General features: G+C 37.9%; 1 protein-coding gene across 1 annotated transcript in view; it reads right to left on the bottom strand.

The window, feature by feature from the left end:
• LOC150109990 (telomerase-binding protein EST1A-like) overlaps positions 1–27,641 on the bottom strand; it is a 478,068-nt gene that overhangs the window by 414,984 nt on the left and 35,443 nt on the right. Inside the window, exon 3 of the mRNA XM_090390470.1 lies at positions 1,731–1,847. Within this exon, the coding sequence (XP_090246596.1) occupies positions 1,731–1,847 (117 nt within the window). The remainder of the gene's footprint in view (positions 1–1,730; positions 1,848–27,641) is intronic.

Below are 27,641 nucleotides of genomic sequence, written 5' to 3'. Positions count from 1 at the left end.
TTACATCAGCAGACCTTCAGCCCAACGGCCAAGAACACCTACTTAGCCCGCTAGAGGGCACCATCAGGACTTTTAGGAGAACAATAGCCTCAGCTCTTCATTCCCAGTTACTGTGTTTGTAGTGCCTACGTGCACGTGCCTTTTTGTAAGTTCCTTTAGAAGATGGCAATGTGACATTGCCGAAATATCGGAAAATATTTATTAAAGTTTAATTTAATTTATATCCGTAACTACGTTGTTCAATTCCTTAAGTGTTTTAATAATGTAAAGGGGATTATTTAGTTGTTTGCAGATGATGTGAAGCTGGGAAGGGTTATCAGTAATAGTGCAGATGTGGCAGCCCTGCAAGAGGATTTAAATAAACTAGACAGATAGGCAAATGAACGCGAGTGTCGGTTTAATGCAGCAAAATGTAAAGTCTTGAAGTTTGGGATCCATCGATGGGAGGCTGCATACTGAATTGGAGGAGTTGTACTGGAGGAAGTAGGGACAAGAGATCTGGGGATGATTGATAGAAAAACTGAAATTCAGGGAGCATATTGCAAAGGTGGTGAAGATAACCCAGAGGATTGCTGCAATACTGAGAAGGACACTGACCTGTAGAGATAAAAGAGTTATCATTCCGTTGTCAGACCCTGATCAGACCACACTTGAACTATTGTTCTCAAATTTGGTCTCCAGGATTTGAAGGGGATAAATTAACTGTGGAAAGGGTACAGAAGCAGATAACAAAGATGGTTTCAGGACTGTACAATATCAGTTATGAGGATCGGCTGAGTGAATGTGGACTGCAGAGTTTGGTGGATAGAAGAAGGAGAGGTGATTATTATTATTATATCACACCTCCAGGGAGTCCAAAGACTCATTGAGGAAGGGCAACAACTCTACAACTATTCGTCTCACTACTCCACCAACCTTCATCATCTAACACCAACGCTATTTACCACCACTAGTGCTTTCACAGACAATCACAAACATCCATGCCCATGGCGGGATTCAAACCCACAGCCTTTTGGCTGGAGAGCGGATATGCTAACCACTTGGCCAACCAGGCCGGCAATAGGATATGATTGAGACTTTAACTGTTGAGAAGCAGTCACAGGGTGGACATTGGGGAGTTCTTTTGCTTGGTGGAATGGCAAGAAGGAGTGAAGACAAGAGACCATCCCCGGAAGTTATGAAAGGAAGCTGTGAGAAAGAGGGTGAGGATTGGTTTCTTTGCATGGAGGGTGAATGAACCGTGGAATGCAATACCTGAGAGAGTGGTGAGAGAGCAAGACCAGTCAATGAATTCAAAGAGTGGTATGATAGACTTTGTGTTTCCTAAGAAAGACCTCCCATGATGAGTCTCTTGACTCCATGGAGGCCTGAATAATAATAATAATAAAATAACCGAAATATGATGGTTACAAAAAAAGGTGATATGCAGTGGAGACTATTGCTCAAAGAAACCCAAAATCTATTGCTCATACTGAACAATAGTTTACAAAAATAAAGTGGCAGTTTCAAACTATATTCTGTTTTTTAATATTTCACTGACATTCAAATAAAATCTCTCTATTACTTTTGTATGTCAGTGAAAGGATTCAATTACTCTTATATATGGGAATTTTCAAGACTTAAAAATTATTCAAAACAGAATAACATTTATTACATATTTACTGATTTGAAGCAACAAAAATTTTAATTAAAATTGAAAAGTGAATAATAAATATATTAACAATACCTACCGAGATTCGGCAAGTATCTGTGGATCAACTGCACTAATTCCTTTTGTCATATATGAAGCCAGTTCTTTTTCTAAAACAAATATTTCACTAAGATTCTTTTCCACCACTGGTTTTAACCTGTAAAATGATACTACCTATTACAACACTGAGGTAGAAAAGCATTTATATCATAATAGTGACCAAACATATTTTGATTAAATTTAAGAAAATTTGTTAATTCAATTTGCAAAAATTGAACTTAAAATTAGTGTTTTCCATATTTATGCACTTTTTGAATTTTTTTTTTTAAAAAAACGTTTATGCTACTTCCATCCATATAAATCTATACAATATTAGTGCTGTGGGTAGATGCATAAGGATTTTTCATTTTTTTAAAAAATAAGTTTGCATTTGTTTTAATTTATTTTTTTTAACAAATTAGAAACTCTGCTATATAAACAAAACATGAAACTTTTTCAAGCCACATGATCATCATCAAATTCCTGACATATACTCTAGGAGGGAAAGTACATATTTTTATTATTACTAACACCGGACCTCCATGGAGTCAAAAGACTCATCATGGGACACAAACACTGTTACACACACAAAGCCTACCAAACCATGCTTGAAAGTCAATGTATTCACCACAATGTCAGGCAACACATTCCATTCACCAACTGCTCTCCATACAAAGAACCTGCTCCTCATGCCCCTGCTCATACCCTCCTTATACATCTTCTGGGTATATTCCCTTGGTTTATCCCTCTTCTTTCATTCTATGAAAAATTTCTTTCACATTAACTGCTTTACCAACTTAAATGTCTCAATCATATCTCCTCTCTTCCTTCTATTCAGAAAACTTTGCAAACTGCATTCCCTCAATCTGTCCCCAAAGACCAGTCATGCATTAGGTAGTCTTCTCTCGACCCTTTCCAACATATTCACATCATCATGAAAACCAGTGGACCAAATCTACGCAATAATCTATATGAGACCTGAACAAGGCCTCATACAATAGAACCAGAACCTCTTTATTGCTACAAGTTAAGGCCCTCTGCATCATTGCCATAATCTAATGCAGTCTTCACAACTTGTGCAACGTGACCTCTGAACTTCAGATCCTTGTCCACCACCACATCAAAGTCTCTTATCTCAACTTTATCTCAACTAAAATTTTCTAACCAAGTGTATACTTTACAATCTGTTGTTGCCTACCAAATTTTAGAACCTTACACTTTGCAATACTGAATTGACAGTTCCATACTGTTGCCCACTCACACAATCTATTCAAGTCCACTGTAATGCTTGATCTGATTGAGTCTTCATCCCTTTCCCCACTTTTGCATCTTCTGCAAACAGTTGTATAACACCCATTAAATCTATCCCAATATCATTAATATGCAAATTAAATAACAATAGTCCCAAAACTAATCCCTGCAACACACTACTAGTGACTTTCTTCTTTTGAGACAATGTTCCCCACACACACACACAACTTACTGATGCTTATCTGATGGCCATTCACCTATCCAATTCACTGATCTATCATCTAATCCCATCTGCTTCAGTTTAGTGACCAACTTGTGGTGTGACAATCTATCAAAAGCCTTTGCAAAATCTAAATATACCAATTTATATGCATCTCCCTTGTCAAATACACTTTGTTACAATACATAAGCAAGTGTAAAACATGACGTCCCTTTAGCAAGCCCATGCTGACATGCACAAAGATTACCACTATCATCAATCTACTTTTGTATCCAATCTCTCCAATACCTAAATTACAACCACAGATATAAAGATCAGCCTATAATTTGAAGAAATTCATTTTCCTTATTCCCAAATGCTATTCCATTCCAATCTATACTAACATAATTAAAATCACCCATAATAATCATACTTCCCTTGTTCACTAACCCAACTTGCTTATTTTTTCATTACATGGTCCACAAGGCCTGACTGACAATAGTCATGACTTCACATGTATTTTTTGTGTTCTTGCCAACTTGAAAGTTGACTTACTATGGACAGACAGGAAGATCAGCCAACATCCACTTGGAAGAACATGAAAATATATCTGTAGTCATGACTATGGTCAATCGGGTCTTGTGGATCATGATTTAGACACGGTTCACAGGATCAATTAGAAAAAGACCACCATGTTCCATCACAGTAAATTTAGAAGAGAAAGACCCTTTGGAATCTGCAGCTGCACTCAAAAATCAACCATATCTAAATAAATATGGTTGCATGAAACTTCCCAAATTATGGGAAACACTAATACTACGAGATCCCAATTTACATCCTAGGCCTCCAACAGGTGTGACAGAGGACACCCAACTAGTTAGGCCTCTAGTCTTTCATCCATATGTTTTGCTTAGTTTAGTGTTGCCTTTACAGTGAGACCTGTAATCCCTGATAATGTCTCAGTGACTGAAATAAAAAATAGTGGAAAATTTAAATAATATTTTTAATCTTTTCTTAGCACTATTTCACTCTATCAAGCCTCTAACACAAGCTCTTACATTTTTCTCTGTATTCTATCGAAGCACAAGCTCATTTACTTGACAGGAACGTTTGATATGCATTCTCCTTTTCCTTGAATGCCTCTTAAACTTCCTCAGCTCATCATCGAGTTCTGATTTTTCTAGACAAATTTGCAACATTTCTCTTTGGCTGAATCAATCAATGTTTTCTTCAGGAGTTTGATTCTGAATCACCAAGGCTTAGGTTGTGTTCTCAAACTATTTTTTTTTTCTTGAAGTTCAACTCTGATTCATTTTAAAACTTTCTTAAACATCCTTCTTTTCAATATGAAATTCAATTTCTATCCTGCTCAACACTAAATGGTGACATTGCCAATTTCAAATCCTCTGTATACTTTTGCATCCTGAACAAGTGAGGAAACATTGCTTTCAACCATGTCTCGGATCTTCCCTCCAAATGAATCTGTGCAGATTTTTATGATGAAACATTTTGTTAGTAATAACTAGTCCATATTCTGAGCAGAAATCTTGCAGGTACTTACTACTATTATTAGCTTTTTCTCTTTCTCCAAATTTTCTCAAAACATTTCTATATATCTCGTAATCACTTCCTACTCTCCTGTTTAGATCTCCAAGAAGGACTAACTTTTTATTTTTATCAACTGCCTTCCCTAATACTTTAAAAAATTTCTCCACATCTTCTTTAGTAGAACCTTTTGTGAGACCACAGGCACAAATAAGTCTCATTGTCCAGTTCTCCATTCTGATATCTGCCCACATCACTTTATGTGATACTGCATGCCACTTAAGAAGATTATCCCCATATCTGGTGTTGAATATTATAGCTACTCCTTTTCTATGATTGTTATTGCCCAAATATAACATCTTGCATTTGTTGCTTAGAAAGACCTATTTTTATCTCTGTTTTGGTATTATCTATTATACTGATATAGTAGGAGTTATTTAATTATTCTCCTGCTAGTTGCATTTCTTTTTCATCAATGCTTCTTATATTGATCCTTTCATTCTTAAACTCTTGAAATGTGAACTCTGCTGATGGTCAGTTTGGGATTTGTTCCAGTGGCTGACTTGTCTCTGTTCACTCTGGTTCTCTGATGAAAACAGGAACCCTTGTTTAACTAGCATGAAATTCTGTCACATACCATCATTTTGCATCATGGTTTAAGCCAACAAGAATACAATTTGGCCAGCTAAATTACAAATAGCCAGCCAATCCTCGTTCTTTCAGTATCAAGATACAATGAATGAACTAAGAACTACTGATACCTAAGAGGATGCACCACAAGAAGGTGAGTATTGGACAATCAGCCCTGGTCAGTTTTTCACATTCCTTAAAAGGCCATGTATGTAGAGGTCTCTCCCCAGTTATACAGCTTTGATCTTTAAGCACCCCTGCTACAAGCCACAAAGTCATCAATAAGTGGGACCAGGGCCGGCACCATACAAGCGAACCAAGCATTGCTTCAGGTAGCAAACTATTGGGGGCGCAGATTGATTCAAAAATATTAAATCTCTAACCTTTAAAAGGCACCCCAAAGGCTCCATGCTTGGGGTGCAAAAATACCTTGGGCTGGACCTGAGTGGGACAGTGTTCTCACTCCAGACAATGAAATGCAAATCTCCATAAAGAAGATGATAAACATCAATGACCATGGCAGGATGTTTATAAATCTGCAGCCTTGATTAGAGAGAAGATATGCTAACCACTTTGTAAACCATTCCTTTTAAACCAAAAAAACAAACAAAAGTGAGGCTGTTATCTTGACCTGTTCACTTACATCTACCATTAATGCAAGTTATGTAAAACTTTACAGTTTGTTAAAAGCATTTGGGGGACAGGGGGAATAATAACTAAATCGTAAAAGCTATTTATCATAAATATTTTTGATAAGTGCCTCCATAGGTGATCATGCGGTACTGACTTGAGAAGTGATTAAGTTTATGAATATTCAATTCAGAAAAGGTTACATGCTGAACTACAAACCAGGAAATTATAACCAACTGGGGAGTATACTGAGTTCAGTGGAATGAGAATGGTTGCTGGATGGGATGAATATTGAGAGTGCATGGGAAGCATTTAAACAATACTTAAATGATGCGATATCAGAATGTGTCCCAAGAGTTCGAAGAATACATAAGGTAGGAGTCAAACGGATGTGTAATCTTATTAAGCAAGAGATTTGAAAGAAAAGGATGATGTGGAAGAAATACCATGTGCATAAGGATGATGTCCATTATAAAACTTATAAGCAGCAGGCTAGAATAGTCATGACTGTTGTACGAAAAGCAAAGTCTGAGTATGAAAATAATCTGGCTCTGTGTGCTAAAGACAACCCACAAGAATTCTATCGATATGCTGCAAGTAAAAGAAAGAATGAATATGAAAGAATAACTTCTAAATGCAGATGGTGTGAGGGTAACAGATGCAGGAGGTTGTTCAACTAATGAGTACCCATTTTGTTAAAAGCTATCAACCTTGTGAATGCAACATTGAGCTCACCACTACCTCATCCCTGGATGAAGAAACTCAGGTGTATGAGGATGAGGCATTAGAGCTCCTGCACAAACTGAATAAGAATTCAGCAATAGGGACTGATGGGATATCAGCACATGTGCTAAAAGAATGTTCAGCTAAACTGGCTATTCCTTTGACCAGGCTATTTAATATGAGTCTCAGAATAGAAATGATTCCACAGGAATGGAAAGAATGTATGGTAATTCCATTGCACAAGGGTGGTGTAAAGACTGATATATCCAGCTATCGACCAATTATTATCATCTCAGGACTGGCGGTGAAGATTTTGGAAAAATTGGTTAGGGCTCATATTCAGAAATGGGTTGACAGTGAATCTCTACTTTGCAATGAGCAACATGGGTTTACTAATGGAAGGTCATATTTTAGCAACTTGCTCACATTCCATAACAATGTTACCATTGAACTAGACAAGGGGAATGAATACACCATGGTACTTTTGGATTTTGCTAAGGCTTTTGACAGAATACAGCATGATAGACTGTTACATAAATTGGAGAATATGGGTTTGGATTATAGAATATTAGTGTGGATAGGAGGATGGCTGACTAACAAATATCAAAAAGTGGTATATGGCAGATGTGAGCCTGCAAGATTTAAGGTAATCAGTATACTACAAGGATCAGTGCTTGGTCCACTGTTATTAAATCTATACATTAATGACATTAATTAATACTGGGAGGAATTTGACAAGCAACATACAACTATTTGCTGATGATGCAAAGATATGTAAGGTAATTAGGAATACTGCTGATATGCAGTACTTGTAGGATGACTTGAATAGGCTAGAATTGTGGGCAAGGAAAAATGGATGTCAGTTCAATGTCAGTAAATGAAAATCATTCACTTTGATATGATTAGATATCCAATGTCACGTTATATTGATGGGATTATGCTAGAATAAACTGATGAGGCTAGGTAGTGTCAGTAGATAGTAAGTTGAAGTTCAGGGGCCATGTAGCAAAGATTGCAAATACAATTCAAAAGATAATTGCAATGCTGAAACGAATGTTCACATGTAAAGATAAAGATGTCGTTTTGCCTCTTTACAAGGTATTGATAAGATAAGACCTCACTTGGACTACTGTGCACAGGTCTGGTCTACTGGTTTCCATTGTGATTCTGATAAAGTGGAGAGTGTTAAAAATTATATCAAGATTGTGGAATACTGATTATGAAGACAGATTGAGAATTTGTAGACTTGCAGACACTAGCAAACAGGAGAAAGAGGGGTGATATGATTGAGAATTACAAAATTCTGAAAGGATCATACAGGATTTCAACTGATGGAATTTTTCAATTTATGGAGGGTGGGGAAAGAATGAGAGGGCATTCTTGGAAGCTGAGAATGAAAGCCACCAAGAAGGGTGCGAGGGCTAGATTTTTCTCTCACAGGGTGATGCGTGATTGGAATGGATTGCCATTGGATGTTGTGAGTGCAAGCAGTGTGAATGAATTCAAGAATAAGTATGATAGCTGGTGCATGTAGTATGTAGCCTCCCTCGATGAGTCCCTGACTCCATGGAGGTTTGTCTTAATAATTTTTTTTGTTTATTTTTTTTTGACAAAGTTTATTATCATCTTCACATTTATGTTATTTACAAATATACGATTGAAGTGTTAGTATTACATTTTTGTTCGCTACAAATATTCAGTACTTAATGTTAACTAAATATCTTATTTAAATGTGTGTAAATAATAATACTAATGATGTATTTTACATTTTTTCCCATACATATTTACAATCATTCATTTCATGTATTAAGACAGATATTTTTCATATTAACAATATTGGATGTGGAATAATGTTATATAAATATACACGTAATTCTTTTCCGCATTTTGTCATTTCATTTATATTTCAATCTGCAGTTCATTTTAATTTACAAATTATATTTACAGTTTATTTTTTTGTTGTCAATAGTGCCTCGGATGTAGGGTATGGTGATGGCATTTTTAAAATCTTGTTGAAGAGAGGGACGGGGAATGGGGGAGGAATTGATTATTTTTTTGATACTGTGTTCGCTGTAGCCATTGGAGAGGAAAGTTCTGTGTATGTGGTTAAGCTCATTAGTGAGGGCGGTTCCACTGGAACAAAGATTGTGTGACAATGAACATTATCCTCCGCGATCATGCTACCTACATCCCGCTAGAACACAACCCCACAAAAACACAAGTTAAGAAATTAAAAATCTTACTTAAAAAAGTAACCTCCTGGCCCCCTGACGTCACGAAAAAACTTAAACCTTTCCGCTCCCGTCTCCCCCCCCGAATATACGGTTTACCAAAAATCCAAAAACCCAATTCCCCACTCAGACCTATAGTAGATGCCACCAATGCACCTTGTTACAGACTGTCTAAACACCTGGCCAACTCTATGTCCCCCCCTCACCGGAAATTCAGCTTCCTATATAAAAAACTCAACCCACTTTAAAGCCCTCACAGAAAATTTAACCTTGAACAATACAGACATATTAGTAAGCTTTGATATCTCCTCTTTGTTTACCAATATTCCCTTAACTGACACTTTATCTCTCTTAGAAAACGTTTTCTCCTCTGACATCTTAGATCTCTTTTCCTTCGCCATCAACTCTGGGTATTTCTCTTGGAATAACAAAACCTACAAGCAGATAGAAGGAACCGCCATGGGTTCCCCCCTCTCACCCCCCCTTGCCAATTTCTATATGGAAGATTTCGAAAAATGAGCCATAGACTCAGCCCCACTCAAACCTTCTATCTGGCTAAGATATGTAGATGATGTGTTCTCCATTTGGCCTCATGGCCCAGACACGTTAGACACCTTCCTCGGTCATCTCAATAGCCTACATCCAAGAATCCAGTTTACTATGGAAAAGAACAATTGTTTACCCTTCCAAGACACCTTAGTCACGTGCCTGCCTAATGATACACTTGGCTTCACTGTATACAGAAAACCCACACACATAGGCAGATACATTCACAAACTCTCCCACCACCACCCCTCACAACAATATGGCATCATTAAAACCCTTACCAAGAGAGCCCACAATCTTTGTTCCAGTGGAACCGCCCTCACTACTGAGCTTAACCACATACACAGAACTTTCCTCTCCAATGGCTACAGCGAACACAGCATCAAAAAAATAATCAATTCCTCCCCCATTCCCCGTCCCTCTCGTCAACAAGATTTTAAAAATGCCATCACCATACCCTACATCCGAGGCACTTTGGAAAAAATAGCCAAGATACTAAAAAAGTATAACCTACAGACAGCATATAAGCCCTACCGCAAACTTGCTACCCTTATCCGTTCTACAAAAGATCAGCTCCCTCCTCTCTCTCTTCCTGGAGTTTACAAAGTACCCTGTTCCTATAAGCTTGCGTACTTTGGACAGACAGGCAGATCAGCATCCATCCGCCTGGAGGAACACAAGTCGTACATCGTTAAACACAACCATGGCCATTCAGGATTGGCTGACCATGTTTTGGACACCACCCACAGAGTATCATGGAAGAAAACCACCATGCTCCACCACAGCAAATTCAAGAAAGAGAGACTTTTCTTAGAAGCAGCAGCAGCAGCTCTCAGAAACCAACCAAATCATAACAAATACGGTTGCTTTAAGCTTCCGAAGATTTGGGAAACACTCATCACCAGAGGTCCCACCTTACATTCCAGGCCACCTACTACCGCCGTTAGAGGGCGCTCCACCTAGATAGGACTTTAGTGTCACCCACGTAGTTGGGCTTAGTATTGTAAGTTTTTGTGTGCATGTTACATTAATTGTTTTTGTAATACCCGTAGATGTCCTAGTGACCAGGACGAAATATAGGAAGTATTAAATTCTAATTTAATTCATTTGGAGTGTTGTAAAAAATCCATTAAACCTCCAACATAATGTCCTCACTGCACTTAAGCCTCTACACAAGGGCTTTTTTCCAGTTAACATGTAGAAGCTAGTATATGCGACCACAGACTACCACTGCTTGAGCATGGTTTAACTTTTTTACAAGGGTGGGTGGATTTGGATATGGCATGTGTGTTTTTTCTTGTAATGGTGTTTGAGTTATTTCCCTCTAATTTTCTGCTTCACTATAATATTTATATAGCATCTGTTTCAGCTCTCTGTAGATCCCTAGGTTTCTGTCATCGAATGGCAGTTTGTTTATCATGTCAGGTATGTGGAAGTTTCGGGTGGCTTTTCCATAGTGATTATTATTATTATTATTACTACGGGCTACTCCAGGAGTCCTTAGACTCATCGAGGGAGGCCCTAAACATCATGTTCACACAACTGTTCAACATTCTCACAGTATCTATCATACCTTGCCTTGAACTCGTTCACTGTCATAGCACCCACAACAGACTCTGGCAGCTTATTCCGCTCATTTACCACTCTAAAAGTAAAGAACCCAGCTCTAACACCCCTGCTAACCACGCTCTTGCCCAGCTTCCATGGGTGTCCCCTAGTTCTCCCACCACCAGTTCTGATCTCAAAAATATCATCTGAATTAATCATATAGAATCCTTTAAGCAATTTGAATGTCTCAATCATATCTCCCCTTTTCCGCCTATCAAATAGTTTCTGCAACCCAAAAATCTTCAACCTGTTCTCATATGGTTCATTCCATAGACCTGCTATCATCTTAGTCACTCGCCTCTGGATCCTCTCCTCCTCCTCCTCCCCATCAAGAAGGAACCGAGGTAACCAAATCTGGGCACAGTAGTCGAGATGAGGTCTTATCAGGGCTCGGTACAGAGGTACAATAACTTGCTTGTCTCTGTTCGTCAAGGTATTTTTCAACAACCAAGTGAGTTGATGAGCTGATTTAGCTACTTTCGCAATGTGCCCCCCCTAAACTTTATCTCCCTATCCACCAACACTCCCAAGTCCCTGGCCTCATCAATCTCTTGGAGTACAGTTCCACCAATGTGGTATACTGCTGCTAATCTTTTCACTCCGAAATGCATAACCTTACATTTTGTCACATTAAATTGACATCCATTTTCCTTAGTCCAGAACTCCAATCTATCTAAGTCATCTTGCAAGACTTTGACATCTTCTGCGTTCACTATTGCCCTACCCAACTTTGCATCATCAGCGAACAAATGAACTGTCCCACTTAGACCCTTCTGTATATCGTTAATGAACAGATTAAACAGCAGTGGTCCAAGAACAGAACCCTGTGGCACACCACTAGTCACAGGCCGTCTTTTGGACTCTACTCCTGAATAAACTACTCTTTGACATCTCTCCATCAACCACCCAGCTATACATCTCATCAACCCTATATCTATTCCCATATGTTGTAGTTTACGGATTAGAATTCCATGTGGTATCCTGTCAAACGCCTTTGCCAGGTCCAGCAGTATCACTGTAAACCCATTTCCCTTATCCAGTTCAGCCGTCACCTTGTTATAAAACTTGAGCAACTTACTGAGGCATGACCTACCCTTCACAAAGCCATGCTGTCCTCTGTACAGTATCTCATTTTCATCAATCCATTCCTGTATTTTTCCCTTGACTACTTTCTCCAAGACCTTGACAACGACTCCTGATATGCTCATCGGTCGGTAATTTGCAACCATAGTCTTTTATCCTTCTTTATGCAGTGAAACTATTTTCCCCTCTTTCCACGCCTTCGGGACTAAGCCAGACCCGAGACTCAGATTAAACAACATGGTCAAGGGCACTGATAATTCCTTAGCCGCTTCATGCAAGACCCGTGCCGGTATACCATCCAATCCCACAGATGTATTCACATTAAGGTTCTGTAATAGACTATTCACCTCCACTTCATTCATCACAATTCCCGTATAAACTAATGGTTCCTTCATTTTTTTAACGTCACCACCTGGATGATATACTTTTGCAAAGTGCGCGCTCAGTAACTCCACTATATCGACTGGTTCAGTGAACTCTTTACCATCATCATTCCTTAAAATCATTTTGCCACGTACAGTTTTTTTCTTGCTTGCAGCATATTGAAAGACCTGTTTGGGATTCTCTTTTGCTTGCATAGCTAGTTTCCTTTCATAATCGGCTTTTGCTGTTTTTACCACACTCGTTACCATTCTGGCCTGCACTTTATGCCGTTCGTGTGCCTGCAGGTCACCCCTTTCTTTAAATTCCCTCCATAGTTGTTTCTTTTTTTGCAGCTCAAGCTTAATGGTGTTATTCATCCATTTAACCCCTACTTGTTTCACTATTCGGACCTTAGGTATACAATCAGCCATAACCTCCTGTAAATGCTCTTTGACCACTTCCCATGCTCTATCGACGTCCAGCCCTTGCAGTTGTACATGTCATGGCACTGATCCAAGCAATCTCCTAAGCTTGTCATACTTGCCAGCACGGTAATTCCACATATACCCTGTCTTAATCACAAATTGCACACCTTTAGCCACCTCCCAGGTCAAGACCTTAAAATCACTCTCACCAATAGGTGGCAACATGGTCATATTCATTACAGTGAAATTCTGAGATGCTATTACCAGGTTAAACACTATCACACTCCTAGTATTTTCAATTACATGCTGTCTAAGATAGTTATCCCTTAATAATTGAATAAAATCCATTTCCTTCCTCACATGTGTCCTCTCCTCCTTCCAATTAATGTTACCATAGTTGAAATCCCCCATAATAATTACCCTCGTTCCACTCGTTTCATCAATTTGTTTATGCATACCATCTCCACCATCTATTCCATCACCTGGTCTATAGCTTATATGGTCTATACTTATCCTGGTCTATACTTATATGTGGTCTATACTTATATGTTATGTAGTTTGTTGACTATGGTCTTGTTATCCGATATGTTGTTCTAGTTACTCCATAGGTTGGACTGAAGTAATGCTTTCACATGGCTGTGTAGTGACATAAGTGTTTCACCTAAAATATTTCGTGTTCTGTCATTGTTGCCCATATAAGTGTGAGCTTTGTTCTCTTTGATCCCAGAATATATCCTTTCCTTCATGTTTACACAGTGATCAGAATACATCATGCAAATTATGGAAACAACTAACATGTTAGAGTAAAACTTTAGTTATAACAGTTGATCAGTAACTTTAGCATGTAGATTGTAGTGCAGCTTGTTTCTTTGTACATATATATATATATATATATATACACACATACACACAGGGTTAGCCAAAAAGAAATAAAGTGTTTAAACGTTTTATAAATTGAAATTTGTTTGTTACATCAAAAAGCATTTAGTACTGCTTTATGGAAAAAGTTGTCAGTTTACGACCTCCGCTTTTCGTTTGTCTTTGTGACATCAGCATCATGTGAGTGCCCTTGACGTAAGTCGAGCAGTATGGCCACTAGCCAGGTGGAGAAGGCTTTCTGCGTGATTGAATTTGCAAAAACAAATTCTGTTACTGTTGTGCAGCATCGTTTTACAACACGGTATGATAAACAACCACCCACAGGGCAGTCAATCTACGATCAGAGCAAGAAATTTAAGGAAACTGGTTGTCTATGCAAGGGGAAAAGTCCTGGGAGACCACCTGTATCCGAGGAAACAGTGACTCGTGTTCGTGAGACTTACATGCACAGCCCGAAGAAGTCGACAACACGTGCAAGTTTAGAGCTTCAAGTTCCACAAAAGACTGTGTGGAATAACCTGCGTAAACATTTATGAATGTTCCCTTACTGGCTGGAATTATTGCAGAACCTCAGTGAAAACGACAAAATCCTCCGTCACTCATTCTGTACGGACATGCAGCAACGAAGTGAAGAAAGTGATGATTTCTTTGACCGGCGAATTTTCGGTGACGAATCAACTTTCCACATTAGTGGCACAGTGAACAAACACAACATTTGTATATGGGGAACTGAAAACCTGAGAGCTGTAGTGGAGCATGTGAGGGATTCACCCAAAGTTTATGCGCTGTATCCCGTAAAAAGGCATAGGGACCATTCCAGGAAAAAACAGTGCGTGGAATAACTTACCTAGACATGTTACGTGAGTGGCTGATGCCTCAACTACAAGAAGACAATGACAATTTCATATTTGTCCAAGATGGCGCTCCGCCGCACTGGCACCTTGAAGTTAGAAATTACCTGGATGAAAATTTGTTTCAGTGTTGGATTGGACGTTCAACCACCAAGAACATGGCTCTTGCATGTTGGCTATCAAGAAGTCTGGATTTAACACCTTGTGACTGCTTCTTATGGGGGTACATAAAGGACAGACTTTTTTTTGTTCCTCCCGTCCCTACAAGTGTGGACGATCTTAAACAACACAACACAGTAGCTGCTATGACTGTTGACATGGACATGCTGAGAAGTGTTTGGGAAGAACTGGACTATAGCATTGATATATATATGTGTGTGTGTGTTTTATATATATATATATAAAACATATATATATTACCCCATTTGGACTACTGTGCCCAGGTATGGGCACCAAGGTTTCTTCGTATGGGGAGGAAGTGGAGAGCATTCAGAGACGAGTGACCAAGATGATAGCAGGTCTGTGGAATGAACCTTATGAGAATAGGTTGAAGATTTGTGGGTTGCAGAAATTGGTCGATAGGCAAAGGAGGGGTGATATGATTGAGACATTCAAATTACTGAAGGGTTTCTCTAAGATCGATCCAGAAGATATTTTTGAAAATATGACTGGTGGTGGGAGGACTAAGGGCCATGAATGGAAGCTGGGCAAGGTTGACAAGGGTGTTAGAGCTAGGTTTTTTACTTGGAGAGTAGTGAATGAGTGGAATAAGCTTCCAGAGTCTGTTGTGGGTGGTACGACCGTGAATGAGTTCAGGGCAAGGTATGATAGATACTGTGTCAATGTCGAATAGTTGTTCTTGACATGATGTTAGGGCCTCCCTCGATGAGTCTGTCGACTCCTTGGAGTTGCCCGGAACAACAACAATAATATATATATATATATATATACTCCAGATAATGATGACCTTAATGTGAAAGTCAAAACGTTGAGTGTTTATTTTGGTTTATATTAAACTAAAGTTTTACTCTAACAAGTTGTTTCCATAATTTGCATGATGTATTCCCAGAATATAAGTTTTACCATTTTATTTTGTAACAATTGTAATCAGTTAAGTGTAGTCTGTGAAGAATGCATATGATGTAATTGCATATTTTAAAATGTTTTCAAATAATGCTTTATAGATTAGTATTTTTGAGTATGTTGGAGCAATGCCTTTTAATCGATATAGATTGCTTGCTATTATCCTGAGTTCATTGTGTAGATAATTTGTATGGCTACTCTAGCACCATGATCAGCATCGAAGTGAAGTCTGGGATAAAGTGTTGTTTTCACCTGTGAGATGGTTGTGGTTTTAGGATCAGCGCTTTGGGTATAGGACAGGGATCGGCAACCTGCGGCTCGCGAGCCACATGCGGCTCTTTGGATGTGAAGCTGCGGCTCTTTAGTTCCATACGCAAATATTATTATTTTATCAAAAAAAAAAATTTAAAAATCATTCTGAATCGATTAACGAGGATTAGGCACCGATTCTATCTCTCAGCCACTTGTACTTACTTTTCACCGCACCCCTCCCCCGTGACACGCATCGTCACTGTCGTCAGTCCGTCGGAAGCTCTCGGAAGTTTATATGTTTGGCAATTTCATTGATTTCGGCATAGCTGGGCATAACACCTTTACTCGTAAACTAAGTATCTAATATTTGCCAAAATTAAAAAAAAAAACTAAAATGTGCAGACTGCGCCGTGATAAACACGTTCTGACAAGTCCGTTCGTGCCAGTCGGCGATCACCGCACACAGGAGGCGACCACAGATGCGACGAAACTATGTACTTATAGTCAATCAGTACGTGAGAGAGTGAGACAAACAGTGTTTCGTGTCTAAATTATTTATTTTAATAATTAAATTATTAGAGAATTATTTATTTTATTTAGGTAGGTATTTTTAATTGGGAAATATCGTTGTAAAATGTTTTTTGATAAATTATATTTCATTATGCCCAGCTTCTCGTATGTATTTACTTAGGTATACGTTGACATAGTAAATAATTGCAAAACTTGTCATCTGCTGTTTTGGATACCTAAATAATAATTTTAAAAATTCTTTATTACAGCTTCACCGCAAGCATGGCATCTACAAGAAAAAAGAGAAGAACTGAAGAAGAGCATCGAGAATTCAATCGGGATTGGACGGAGTCGTTCGCTTTCATATGCAACTCAGATGGCCTTCCGACTTGTCTCATTTGCCACGAAAAACTCGCACACAATAAGAAATAAATTTAGAGAGACACTTCACTAAAAAACATACTCAGTTTGCTAGTAAATATCCAGCCGGCGAAGAACGAAAAAAAGCTGTCGACGAGATCCAAAAACAAAAACAGCAATCAAGTTCCATGTTAAGTAACTGGACGCAATCTACAAGTAATGTTAATCTGGCAAGCTTCGCGGTATCACTAGAAATTGCAAAAAAAGGCAACCCATTCACAGATGGTGAGTATGTCAAAGATTGCTTCATACGTGCATCTGAAGAACTGTTTCGTGATTTCAAAAACAAACCAGAAATCTTGAAAAAAATCAAAGATTTGCCACTATCCTGCTAAAACAGTACAAGATAGAATAGCTAAAATGTCTTCAAATGTAACATATTTGCAGGTGGAAGATATTCAACCTTCTTCTGCCTTATCACTTGCTATAGATGAGTCTTGCGACATAAAAGACACGGCACAAGTTGCCCTTTTTGTCAGGTATATGTCTTCCCAAGGTCCAAAAGAAGAACTTCTAGGATTGCTACCGCTCTCGGGACAAACTAGAGGGGAAGATATAGCGAATGCCGTGCAAAAATGCCATGAAGACAATAAGATCGATTTAAATAAAATCGTTTCAATAGCAACTGATGGAGCCAGAAGTATGACAGGAAAAAATAAAGGGGCAACAACGATTCTTCAGAGCAAAATAAACCACGAAATTCTTACGTTTCACTGCATAATACATCAAGAAGCGCTTTGTGCCCAAACATTTCCGGCCGAAATAGTTGAGGTCATGAATTTGGTAATCAAGATTGTTAACAGCATCTTGTCAAAAGCACTCTACCATCGTCAGTTTAAAGAATTCTTAAACGAAATGGAGACTCGGTATTCCGACCTCCTTCTTCACAATAAAGTGCGATGGCTTTCCAAAGGTAAGGTGTTGAAACGTTTTGCTTTGTGCTTGAATGAAATAAATACATTCCTAAATGAAAAAGGCATTAATCACCCTGAATTAGAGAACGACAAATGGTTGCAAAAATTTTACTTTATGGTGGATATCACAGCGAAATTAAATGAGCTGAATCTAAAACTGCAAGGAAAGGGAAACCCAGCCTATGTTTTGGTAGAAGAATTGGTTTGTTTTGAAGAAAAATTAATTCTTTTTGCAGAAGATATTCAGAGCGGTAAATTACTTCATTTTCAATTTCTAAAGCAATATCGCGATAAAACCAGTGCAACTGTTGACACGAATTACTTCAGCACAGTTATAAAAAAAATTAAAGATGAATTTGCTGACAGATTTGAGCAATTCAAAACCAACAAAACCACTCTAGCATTCATAGTAAATCCTCTCAACACAAATAGTAACAAAATCCACATTGAGCCATTTGGAATTGATACTGGATCTCTAGAAATGCAATTGATCGATTTAAAAAGTAAAGCTTTGTGGAGTGGAAAATTTACAGAGTTGAAAAACAAGTTGGAAGAGTTGGAGGTTCAGAAATGTATGTACGTAACGCAACAAAAGTGGACAGCTTTAAAAGAAATGCCGCGAGTTGAGGCACTTATATTCGACGCATGGAATAGTCTTCCAGATTGCTACAGTGAGGTGAAGAAGTTGGCATTTGGAGTGCTGACTATCTTCGGATCGACATATTCGTGCGAGCAAGCGTTCTCTTGCATGAATATAATTAAAAGTAAAGTAAGAAGCCAACTAACAAATGAAAATTTAGAGTCGTGTTTGAAACTTAAAACAACAAGTTATGAGCCAAATTTATCCAAACTTTCTAAAACCATGCAAAGCCAACGCTCCCATTGAATTTGTTTGCTCAAATGTATGTTATTGTTTTTTTTATTTTAAGTACAAGTTACATTGTTTAGTAAAGTTTATTTTCTACTTGAATAACCATGCAAAGCCATCGCTCCCATTGAATTTGTTTGCTCAATTGTTTGTTATTGAAGTACAAGTTAGTGTTGTAAGTAAATGTTTAATTGTTTTAATTTTTTACTTAAATAATAAGTAATTATCTAATAATGCTATATATATATATTATCTAATTTGTTGTGAAAAACACTACTTATATATGAATAAATAGATATTTTTTCTTATGAATAAATAGATTAGTTTTTTTTTATCAAAAAACTTTATTTATGCGAGTACTATTTATTGTTGGCAAGAAAAAATTTTGTGGCTCTTTAAAAACTTTGAAATTTTGTAAATTGTAATTTTTGACTCTTCCGACTCAAAAGGTTGCCGACCCCGGGTATAGGAGGATGAATATTGGATAGCGAGATGATTAGTTTCTATAGATAAGGTTTAGGGGTTTTGAATATCATTAGCTTTGTTTTTTCAGGGTTTATATATATGCCGTTTTCAGTTAGCCAATTAGTGATTTCAATGATGTTATGTTTCATATTTGTGTAAGCGATATTTGTGTCATTGTGAATGGATACTATGGCGTGTTGTCTGCATATTGGAAGATTTTACTTTTTAGGGGATTATGTTGGAGATTTAATGGATTTTTTACAACACACAAAAATAATTAAATTAGAATTTAATACTTCTTATATTTCGTCCTAGTCACTAGGACATCTACGGGAATTACAAAAACAATTAATGTAACATGCACACAAAAACTTACAATACTAAGCCCAACCACGTGGGTGACACTAAAGTCCTATCTAGGTGGAGCGCCCTCTAAGGGCGGTTGTAGGTGGCCTGGAATGTAAGGTGGGACCTCTGGTGATGAGTGTTTCCCAAATCTTTGGAAGCTTAATGCAACCGTATTTATTTAGATTTGGTTGGTTTTTGAGAGCTGCTGCTGCTTCTAAGAAAAGTCTCTCTTTCTTGAATTTGCTGTGGTGGAGCATGGTGGTTTTCTTCCATGATACTCTGTGGGTGGTGTCCAACACATGGTCAGCCAAGCCTGAATGGCCATAGTTGTGTTTAACGATGTACGACTTGTGTTCCTCCAGGCGGATGGATGCTGATTTGCCTGTCTGTCCAAAGTACGCAAGCTTACAGGAACAGGGTACTTTGTAAACTCCAGGCAGGGAGAGAGGAGGGAGCTGATCTTTCGTAGACCGGATAAGGGTAGCAAGTTTGCGGTAGGGCTTATATGCTGCGTGTAGGTTATACTTTTTTAGTATCTTGGCTATTTTTTCCAAAGTGCCTCGGATGTAGGGTATGGTGATGGCATTTTTAAATTCTTGTTGACGAGAGGGACGGGGAATGGGGGAGAAATTGATTATTTTTTTGATGTTGTGTTCGCTGTAGCCATTGGAGAGGAAAGTTCTGTGTATGTGGTTAAGCTCAGTAGTGAGGGCGGTTCCACTGGAACAAAGATTGTGGGCTCTCTTGGTAAGGGTTTTAATGATGCCATATTGTTGTGAGGGGTGGTGGTGGTGGGAGAGTTTGTGAATGTATCTGCCTGTGTGTGTGGGTTTTCTGTATACAGTGAAGCCAAGTGTATCATTAGGCAGGCGCGTGACTAAGGTGTCTAGGAAGGGTAAACAATTGTTCTTTTCCATAGTAAACTGGATTCTTGGATGTAGGCTATTGAGATGACCGAGGAAGTTGTCTAACATGTCTGGGCCATGAGGCCAAATAGAGAACACATCATCTACATATCTTAGCCAGATAGAAGGTTTGAGTTGGGCTGAGTCTATGGCTCGTTTTTCGAAATCTTCCATATAGAAATTGGCAAGGGGGGGGGGGGTGAGAGGGGAGAGCCCATGGCGATTCCCTCTATCTGCTTGTAGATTTTGTTATTCCAAGCGAAATACCCAGAGTTGATGGCAAAGGAAAAGAGATCTAAGATGTCAGAGGGAAAAACGTTTTCTAAGAGAGAGAGATAAAGTGTCAATTAAGGGAATATTGGTAAACAAGGAGGAGATATCAAAGCTTACTAATATGTCTGTATTATTCAAGGTTAAATTTTCTGTGAGGGCTTTAAAGTGGGTCGAGTTTTTTATATAGGAAGCTGAATTTCGGGTGAGGGGGGACAGAGAGTTGGCCAGCTGTTTAGACAGTCTGTTACAAGGTGCATTGGTGGCATCTACTATAGGCCTGAGTGGGGAATTAGGTTTGTGGATTTTTGGTAAACCGTATATTCGGGGGGGACGGGAGTGGAAAGGTTTAAGTTTTTTCGTGACGTTGGGAGGCCAGGAGGTTACTTTTTTAAGTAAGATTTTTAATTTCTTAACTTGCGTTTTTGTGGGGTCATGTTCTAGCGGGATGTAGGTAGCGCGATCGCGGAGGATAATGTTCATTTTACAATTGTATTCGCTGGTATTAAGGACAACTGTGGCATTACCAGTATAGGAAGTATTAAATTCTATTTTAATTCTTTTTGAGTGTTGTAAAAAATCCATTAAACCTCTAACATAATGTCCTCACAGCACTTAAGCCTCTACACAAGGGGAATGGGGGAGGAATTGATTATTTTTTTGATGCTGTGTTCGCTGTAGCCATTGGAGAGGAAAGTTCTGTGTATGTGGTTAAGCTCAGTAGTGAGGGCGGTTCCACTGGAACAAAGATTGTTGGCTCTCTTGGTAAGAGTTTTAATGATGCCATATTGTTGCGAGGGGTGGTGGTGGGAGAGTTTGTGAATGTATCTGCCTGTGTGTGTGGGTTTTCTGTATACAGTGAAGGCAAGTGTATCATTAGGCAGGCGTGTGACTAAGAAAGACACAAGACAAGAACTTTTTAGGGGACGATGGCTAAATATCATACGTGTGTGTGTTAAACCGAATGGGAGATAGAACAGCCCCTTGTGGTACGCTACATTGCTGTGCACTGATCCGATACATGTAATGTGTTTTCTGTTTTTCATGTATGCTTTGAACCACTGGAGTAGACGACTTCTGATTCCAATATGTGTTACTTTGTTCAACAAGGTTTTGTGTGTTAGTGTGTCAAACACTTTTGTTAGGTCAATAAAAATGATTAATACTATTCTGTTTGTATCTAATGTAGCATTTATTAGGTTTGTGAAATCTTCTAGGAATGTTGCTGTTCCTTTATTTTTTGAAAGCCATATTGTGTTTTTTGGGATGATTTGGAATTTTTCAATGTATGTGGAAAGTTTGCAATACACAATGCGCTCCATGATTTGGTTGATTACAGACAATATGGCGATGGGTCATTTTCCATGTTTATGTATGGGAGTGATCGGTGCAGTCTTTAGTGTTTCAGGTATGTGCCCTGTTTCGAAGATTTTATTTAACAGTTTTAGTATAACTGGACATAGGCTAATTGAATGTTTTTTGATGTCTTTTGGTCTGATTCTGTCCATTGTAAGTTCTTCGTTAGGGTTGATTTATAAGTGACATTTCTTCTTTTGTTACTGTGGTGAACCACATTGACTGGGTTGCTCGTGGTCCTAGTGGAGAATATTTCTTTGTCTGTGGAGAGAATGTTTCCTGTAGTTTTTGGACAGAGTTCGCAAAGTGCTGATTGAAGTTATTTGAAAGATTTGGGCTCGCAAACAAAGTTGTGTTTTACTGTTTCCAAGGCAGTGGTTGTGTGTGTATTATCCAGCATTTTGTTGATCAGGTGACAGGTTTTCTTTATGTCATTCTGAGCTATTGTTAATTTGTTTCTATAATAGTTTCATTTTGCAGTTCTAATCTGTGTTGTTAAGAGATTCTGTTTTCTTTTGTATTCAGTTTGTAAAGAAGTATTGTTAGGTGACTTCTTAAGTTGTTTCCATAGGACATCTTTTCTTTGTATGTCTATTAATATGATGTAAGTTTATAATTATTATATACACTGTCAGCAGAGTCTAAAGATTCAATCTGCATCCAGTCTGTTTTTCTGATTTGGTCGTTTACTATAATTTCATTTAGGATGCTATTATACTGTTTTGTAGTCTCAGTGAGTGTTAAGGGTTCTGGTTCGGTATGTAACTATAAAGCAGTGACATAATGGTCTGCCAGTTTGCAAGTTATGATGAGTGCTGTATAGCTGTTTGGAGGGGGGGCCCCGTATATTTATGTGGTCAATACAGGATGAGGCGACTGTATTTTCAACTATCTCTTCTCATGTATATGATTGTATAGATGGGGTTATGTTACATGCTGATAAGAGGTCTAGGTATTGTGTTGTGTTGTTTATGTTCCTAATGTTTATATTCATGTCACCTATTATTATCAGGTATTCTGAGGTGCCCTCTTCTGTGGTAGAAAACCATCTGTTTAATTCATCTAGAAATTTTGTGGTGCTTAAATTGGATGGTCTGTATATTGCATTTAATATCAAGGGGTTCTCTTATTTGATATTTTTAACTTCAATGCATATGTTTTCTGCAAATTCTAATTTATAGTTTACTTCTAATTGATATTTGGTAAATATTATTATACTACCACCATCTCATTTAGTTTGCCTGCAGTGTTTGTGTTGTTGAAAGTTTGGCATTTGGTAGATGATTGCCTCTTCATTTGTTGTGAATATTTCTGTTAGTATTACAATATCTATTTGTCTATATCTTCCTTCAGATAGGCTTGCAGGGTCAACCAGTATTTTTGAATGCTCCTGATGTTGATATGGAGAATAGATAGTCCTTTTTTGGGGGTAGTCACTTGTTTACATTCTGTAATAGAGTTTCTAATGTGGCAATTGTCATATTCTGAGGTGATCACATCTGCTTGGTGGTCTGCTTTAATGTAGTTGGTATGTTGTTCCCTTCTTTACAACTCATCTCTTTTAACATGGCAGCCTGTTGAGGTCTTCGATGGATTTTATTTGAACTGGCTTAGCGTCTTGTGTTTTATTAAGCAATATTTTGCTGTCTCTTATCCATATAAACTGATAATTTTTTTTTCTGTTTTTACTTCCCTTGTATGGTAAAGTAGTTTCTGATAACATGGTGTTAAGTATTCAGACAAATCCTCTTTTCCTTTTTTTTTTTTTAGGATATTGTCATGAGTTCCATTCAGATCTCTGACTAATGGTTTTTTAATCCTGATAGCTTTTATGAGATTAACTTTTGTTGGACTGTTAGTGTCACCATAATGGGGGGGGGGAATCAGGGAAAACCTCTTTTCCTTTTTTGAAGTAATCAATGTACCGACTGAATATCCTTTGATTCTATGGGAGCGCCAATTTTCTGGCATAGTTCGATTACCGTGTCTTAAACGTTCAGCAGCAATTTCTGGTAAACATCTATGAGGATATCATTTTTATACTGTTGTTGGTTTAGGAGTTTGTACTGTTGTTTTAAATAATTTAGTTCTTGTGGTAGTTCCGATGTCTCTTTAATTAAGTTATGCTGTCTTTCCATCAGTTCTTTAACACAGTTTTTAATACGGTCTGCATACGTCTTCTACTGAACTGTTATTAAATATAATAAATTCCTCAAAAGAATAATTGAATGAATGAACTTATGAAAACAGGTTGAAGATTTGTGGGTTGCAGAAATTGGTTGATAGGCAGAAAAGAGGAGATATGATTGAGACATTCAAATTGCTGAGGGGTTTCTATAGGATTAATGAGAACAGCACTGGTGGTGGGAGGAATAGGGGACATCCGTGGAAGCTGGGCAAAAGTGTGGTTAGTAAGGGTGTTAGAGCTGGGTTTTTTACTTTTAGAGTGGTGAATGAGTGGAATAAGCTGCCAGAGTCTGTTGTGGGTGCTATGAGTGAATAAGTTCAAGGCAAAATCGATGAGTCTAAGGACTCCTTGGGGTCGCCCGTAATAATAATAATAATAAAAATAGCTCTCCAAAAAAATTGATTAAACAGTCTTTTAGATTTTGTGATCTATTTTCTGATAATACATTCAAAGTGGGCTCACCTCAGTTTCCGTTATTGTACTCCTTGTTTATATAATAATAATAATTTCTTATTATTTATTTAAATAATTAATATTTTTTCATAATTTAAATAAAATAATTTTTTATTTAAATAATAATAATAATAATAATAATAATAATAATAATACTGCAGTTAGAGGAATGCCAGAACATGGATCCTTCTACTGAAAAAGACCTGGGTTCTATTCTCATTTCTAGTAGCAGACAGATTTTTGCTACCAAAAATATGTCTTCAAACAGCAAAACATAATCAATGCACCAAACTAAGTCAACTTGCAAGTCAGTTCCATTCAAGCACAAGTACCCAGATATCTCAACAAACTGTGGCAGGATGTCTGCTACAAGTAGGCCTATACACCCAAAGCCCTGCTGTCTGTGTCCCTTTATCCACAGCTCATTGTAGAGCAGGTTTCAGTGGTGTTGTATCCATAAAAACTGGACAAGATACCAATGGGCTAATATACTCTTTACGGATGAGTAATTTAAGTTTTTCCTCAAATTCTAGGCAACGCTTGATCTAGTTTAAAAGTGGTTCTGCTTACCATCGCAAGAATGTTCTTGAAAGGGATAGATATGTGGTGTTGGAGTCATGGTGTGGAGAGGCATTATGCTTAATGGATACACTCAGCGGCATATTTAGATATAGGCCCGGGCCTAGAGCAGCAAATTTTGAGGGGCAGCTGAAATTCCCGGGCTCTCATTTTTCTAATTATATTGATATTACGAATTTACAATATAAATAGGTTATGCATGTAAATCAACATGTTCATTAAATATGGGGGGGCACTTTCTGCAGGGGCCTAGGGGCGCGAAATACCACTGGATACACTGAGCTACAAGTGGTGAAAAAAAAGGGACAATGACTGGTGAACGATATTACAATGAAGTTTCGTGGTGCTATAGGCGAAGAATTCATTTTTGTGGATGACAATACCACACCACATCATACTCAATAAGTGGAGAAAACTTCTGGAGACAGAGGATATTAACTGAATCGAGTAGCCACCAGCATGCTCCCCAGATCTTAACCCCACAGAACATGTTTGTGATGCAATAGGGAACACACACTGCTGCATGAAATTCCCCTTCAAAAAATAAACAAGGCCTTATCCTTACTCTCAGGAAGAAGTGGGCTGGTTTGTCTCACGAACTCCTGAATTACTTGGTGCTAAGAATGGTAAGATGTTGTGAGAGCTGAATCACAGTTTGGGGTGGAGTAATAGTTTTTCATCCCACTGGATACTGTGTTTAGTGTCGATACTATGTTGTGCCAGACCAGACTGAGGTTTTCTGTCGATATAATACTGATGTTCTTTAATTCTTTTTTCCGCAGAACAGCCTGTTTGCCCAAAGTATGTTAGATTATATTCAAAAGGTAACTGGTAAATGCCAGCTAATGATAGAGGTGACAGTTTGTTTTTTGTAGATGGCAAAGATGAGAAATTTTGTTAATAGGAAAATATGTGGGAATGAGATGATTCTTCTTCAAAATTCTACCAATCAGTTCCAAGATGCCAGAAATATAAGGGATTGGAACCCTGCAGTCTGTTGAAGAATCCTGATGTGTTGGAACATAGGAGTCAATATGCTGGATTTGATTAGGGTTGTAACCATTAAATTCCATTAATGTTTTGATAGTAAGAAGTTCTTTATAATCTTGAGGGAGAGGAGCACAACTTATATGCTCTATTAATTAAAGACTTGATAACACCAATTTTCTGAGAGGTGTGAAGAGCAGACTTTTGATGAAAGTATCTGCCAGTAAAGGTAGGTTTTCGATAAACACTGGTTGATAAATTAACGGAGGCTGTATGCATAAGAAGGATGTCCAAGAATGGTAAACTACCAAGCTTTTCTTTTTCCATGGTGAATTGAATGCGTGAGTGAAGGCTATTGATCTGTTGTAGGAACAGTGGTATTCCTGTTCCTTCAATTTGCTTGTTTCTACACAATGGTGATGTACTGTTATTGTCGATGCAAAATATCTGTACTTTCATTAAAGTTAATTACTGTGGTCATCATGTAATTTATTGTTTACAGCTGAAGAAATGTCGACAAGGTCCACTATCTCCATGTGCTCTAAGACAAATGATTAGTGATTTTGAAGAAACTGGATCATTCAGAGTTAGACCTGGTGAAGGTTTCAAACCAGTCAGTTCACAACAAGTGAATGAAGTTGTTTCTGCTGTTTTGGAGCAGGTCATGAATAACAACATTGGTTCCTGCGATGCATGTTCTGTATCAAGACACATGGATGTGCCTTACACCAATTCTATGAAAGATTCTGCATTTTTACCATTCAAGATAATCCCAACACAGGAGTCACGCCTACAGGACTTCGAAAGTCGAATGATTCAGTTTAACATTCCTCACTGAAGTGGAGTTGGATGCTGCATGGCTATGGATCATTTTGTGGGGAGATGAAGCTCACTTTCACCTGAATGGAGTTTTTAAGAACTTTGGCTAATTTTGGCCATACAGAAAACTGATATATGATAAGGATATCTAGCCTTCTTCACTATTGCTATCTTCAGTATGGCAAGGTGGTGGATTAAAATTTTTGTTGGTTGTTCCCTCTTGTTAGGCACCCAAAGAAATCTTCTATAAAGCCGAAACTAGTCGTGCAATCTACTTAATTAAAATAGTATTTTTACTTTTATCTTCCGGCTTTCAGTCATTTAATCTTTTTTTTTTTAAATAAATTATATAATTTATTTAATACAGACAGATATTTGCATGCGTCATCCCATCACCATCCAGCGCAAAAGTTGGGTATTATATCAACTCTAGCGAATCGTGCAAGATCTGTACTGTCAGATGAAGAAGAACTGAAAAAGGAACAACATCTTAAATGGACCTTTAAAAACAATGGCTACTCTCTAAAAAAT

The sequence above is a fragment of the Typopeltis vanoorti genome, chromosome 1 (assembly GCF_054136105.1).
Source record: "Typopeltis vanoorti isolate ZY-2024b chromosome 1, IOZ_Tvanoo_1.0, whole genome shotgun sequence".
NCBI lineage: Eukaryota > Metazoa > Arthropoda > Arachnida > Uropygi > Thelyphonidae > Typopeltis > Typopeltis vanoorti.
This window is presented reverse-complemented; position numbering and strand designations above follow the sequence as displayed.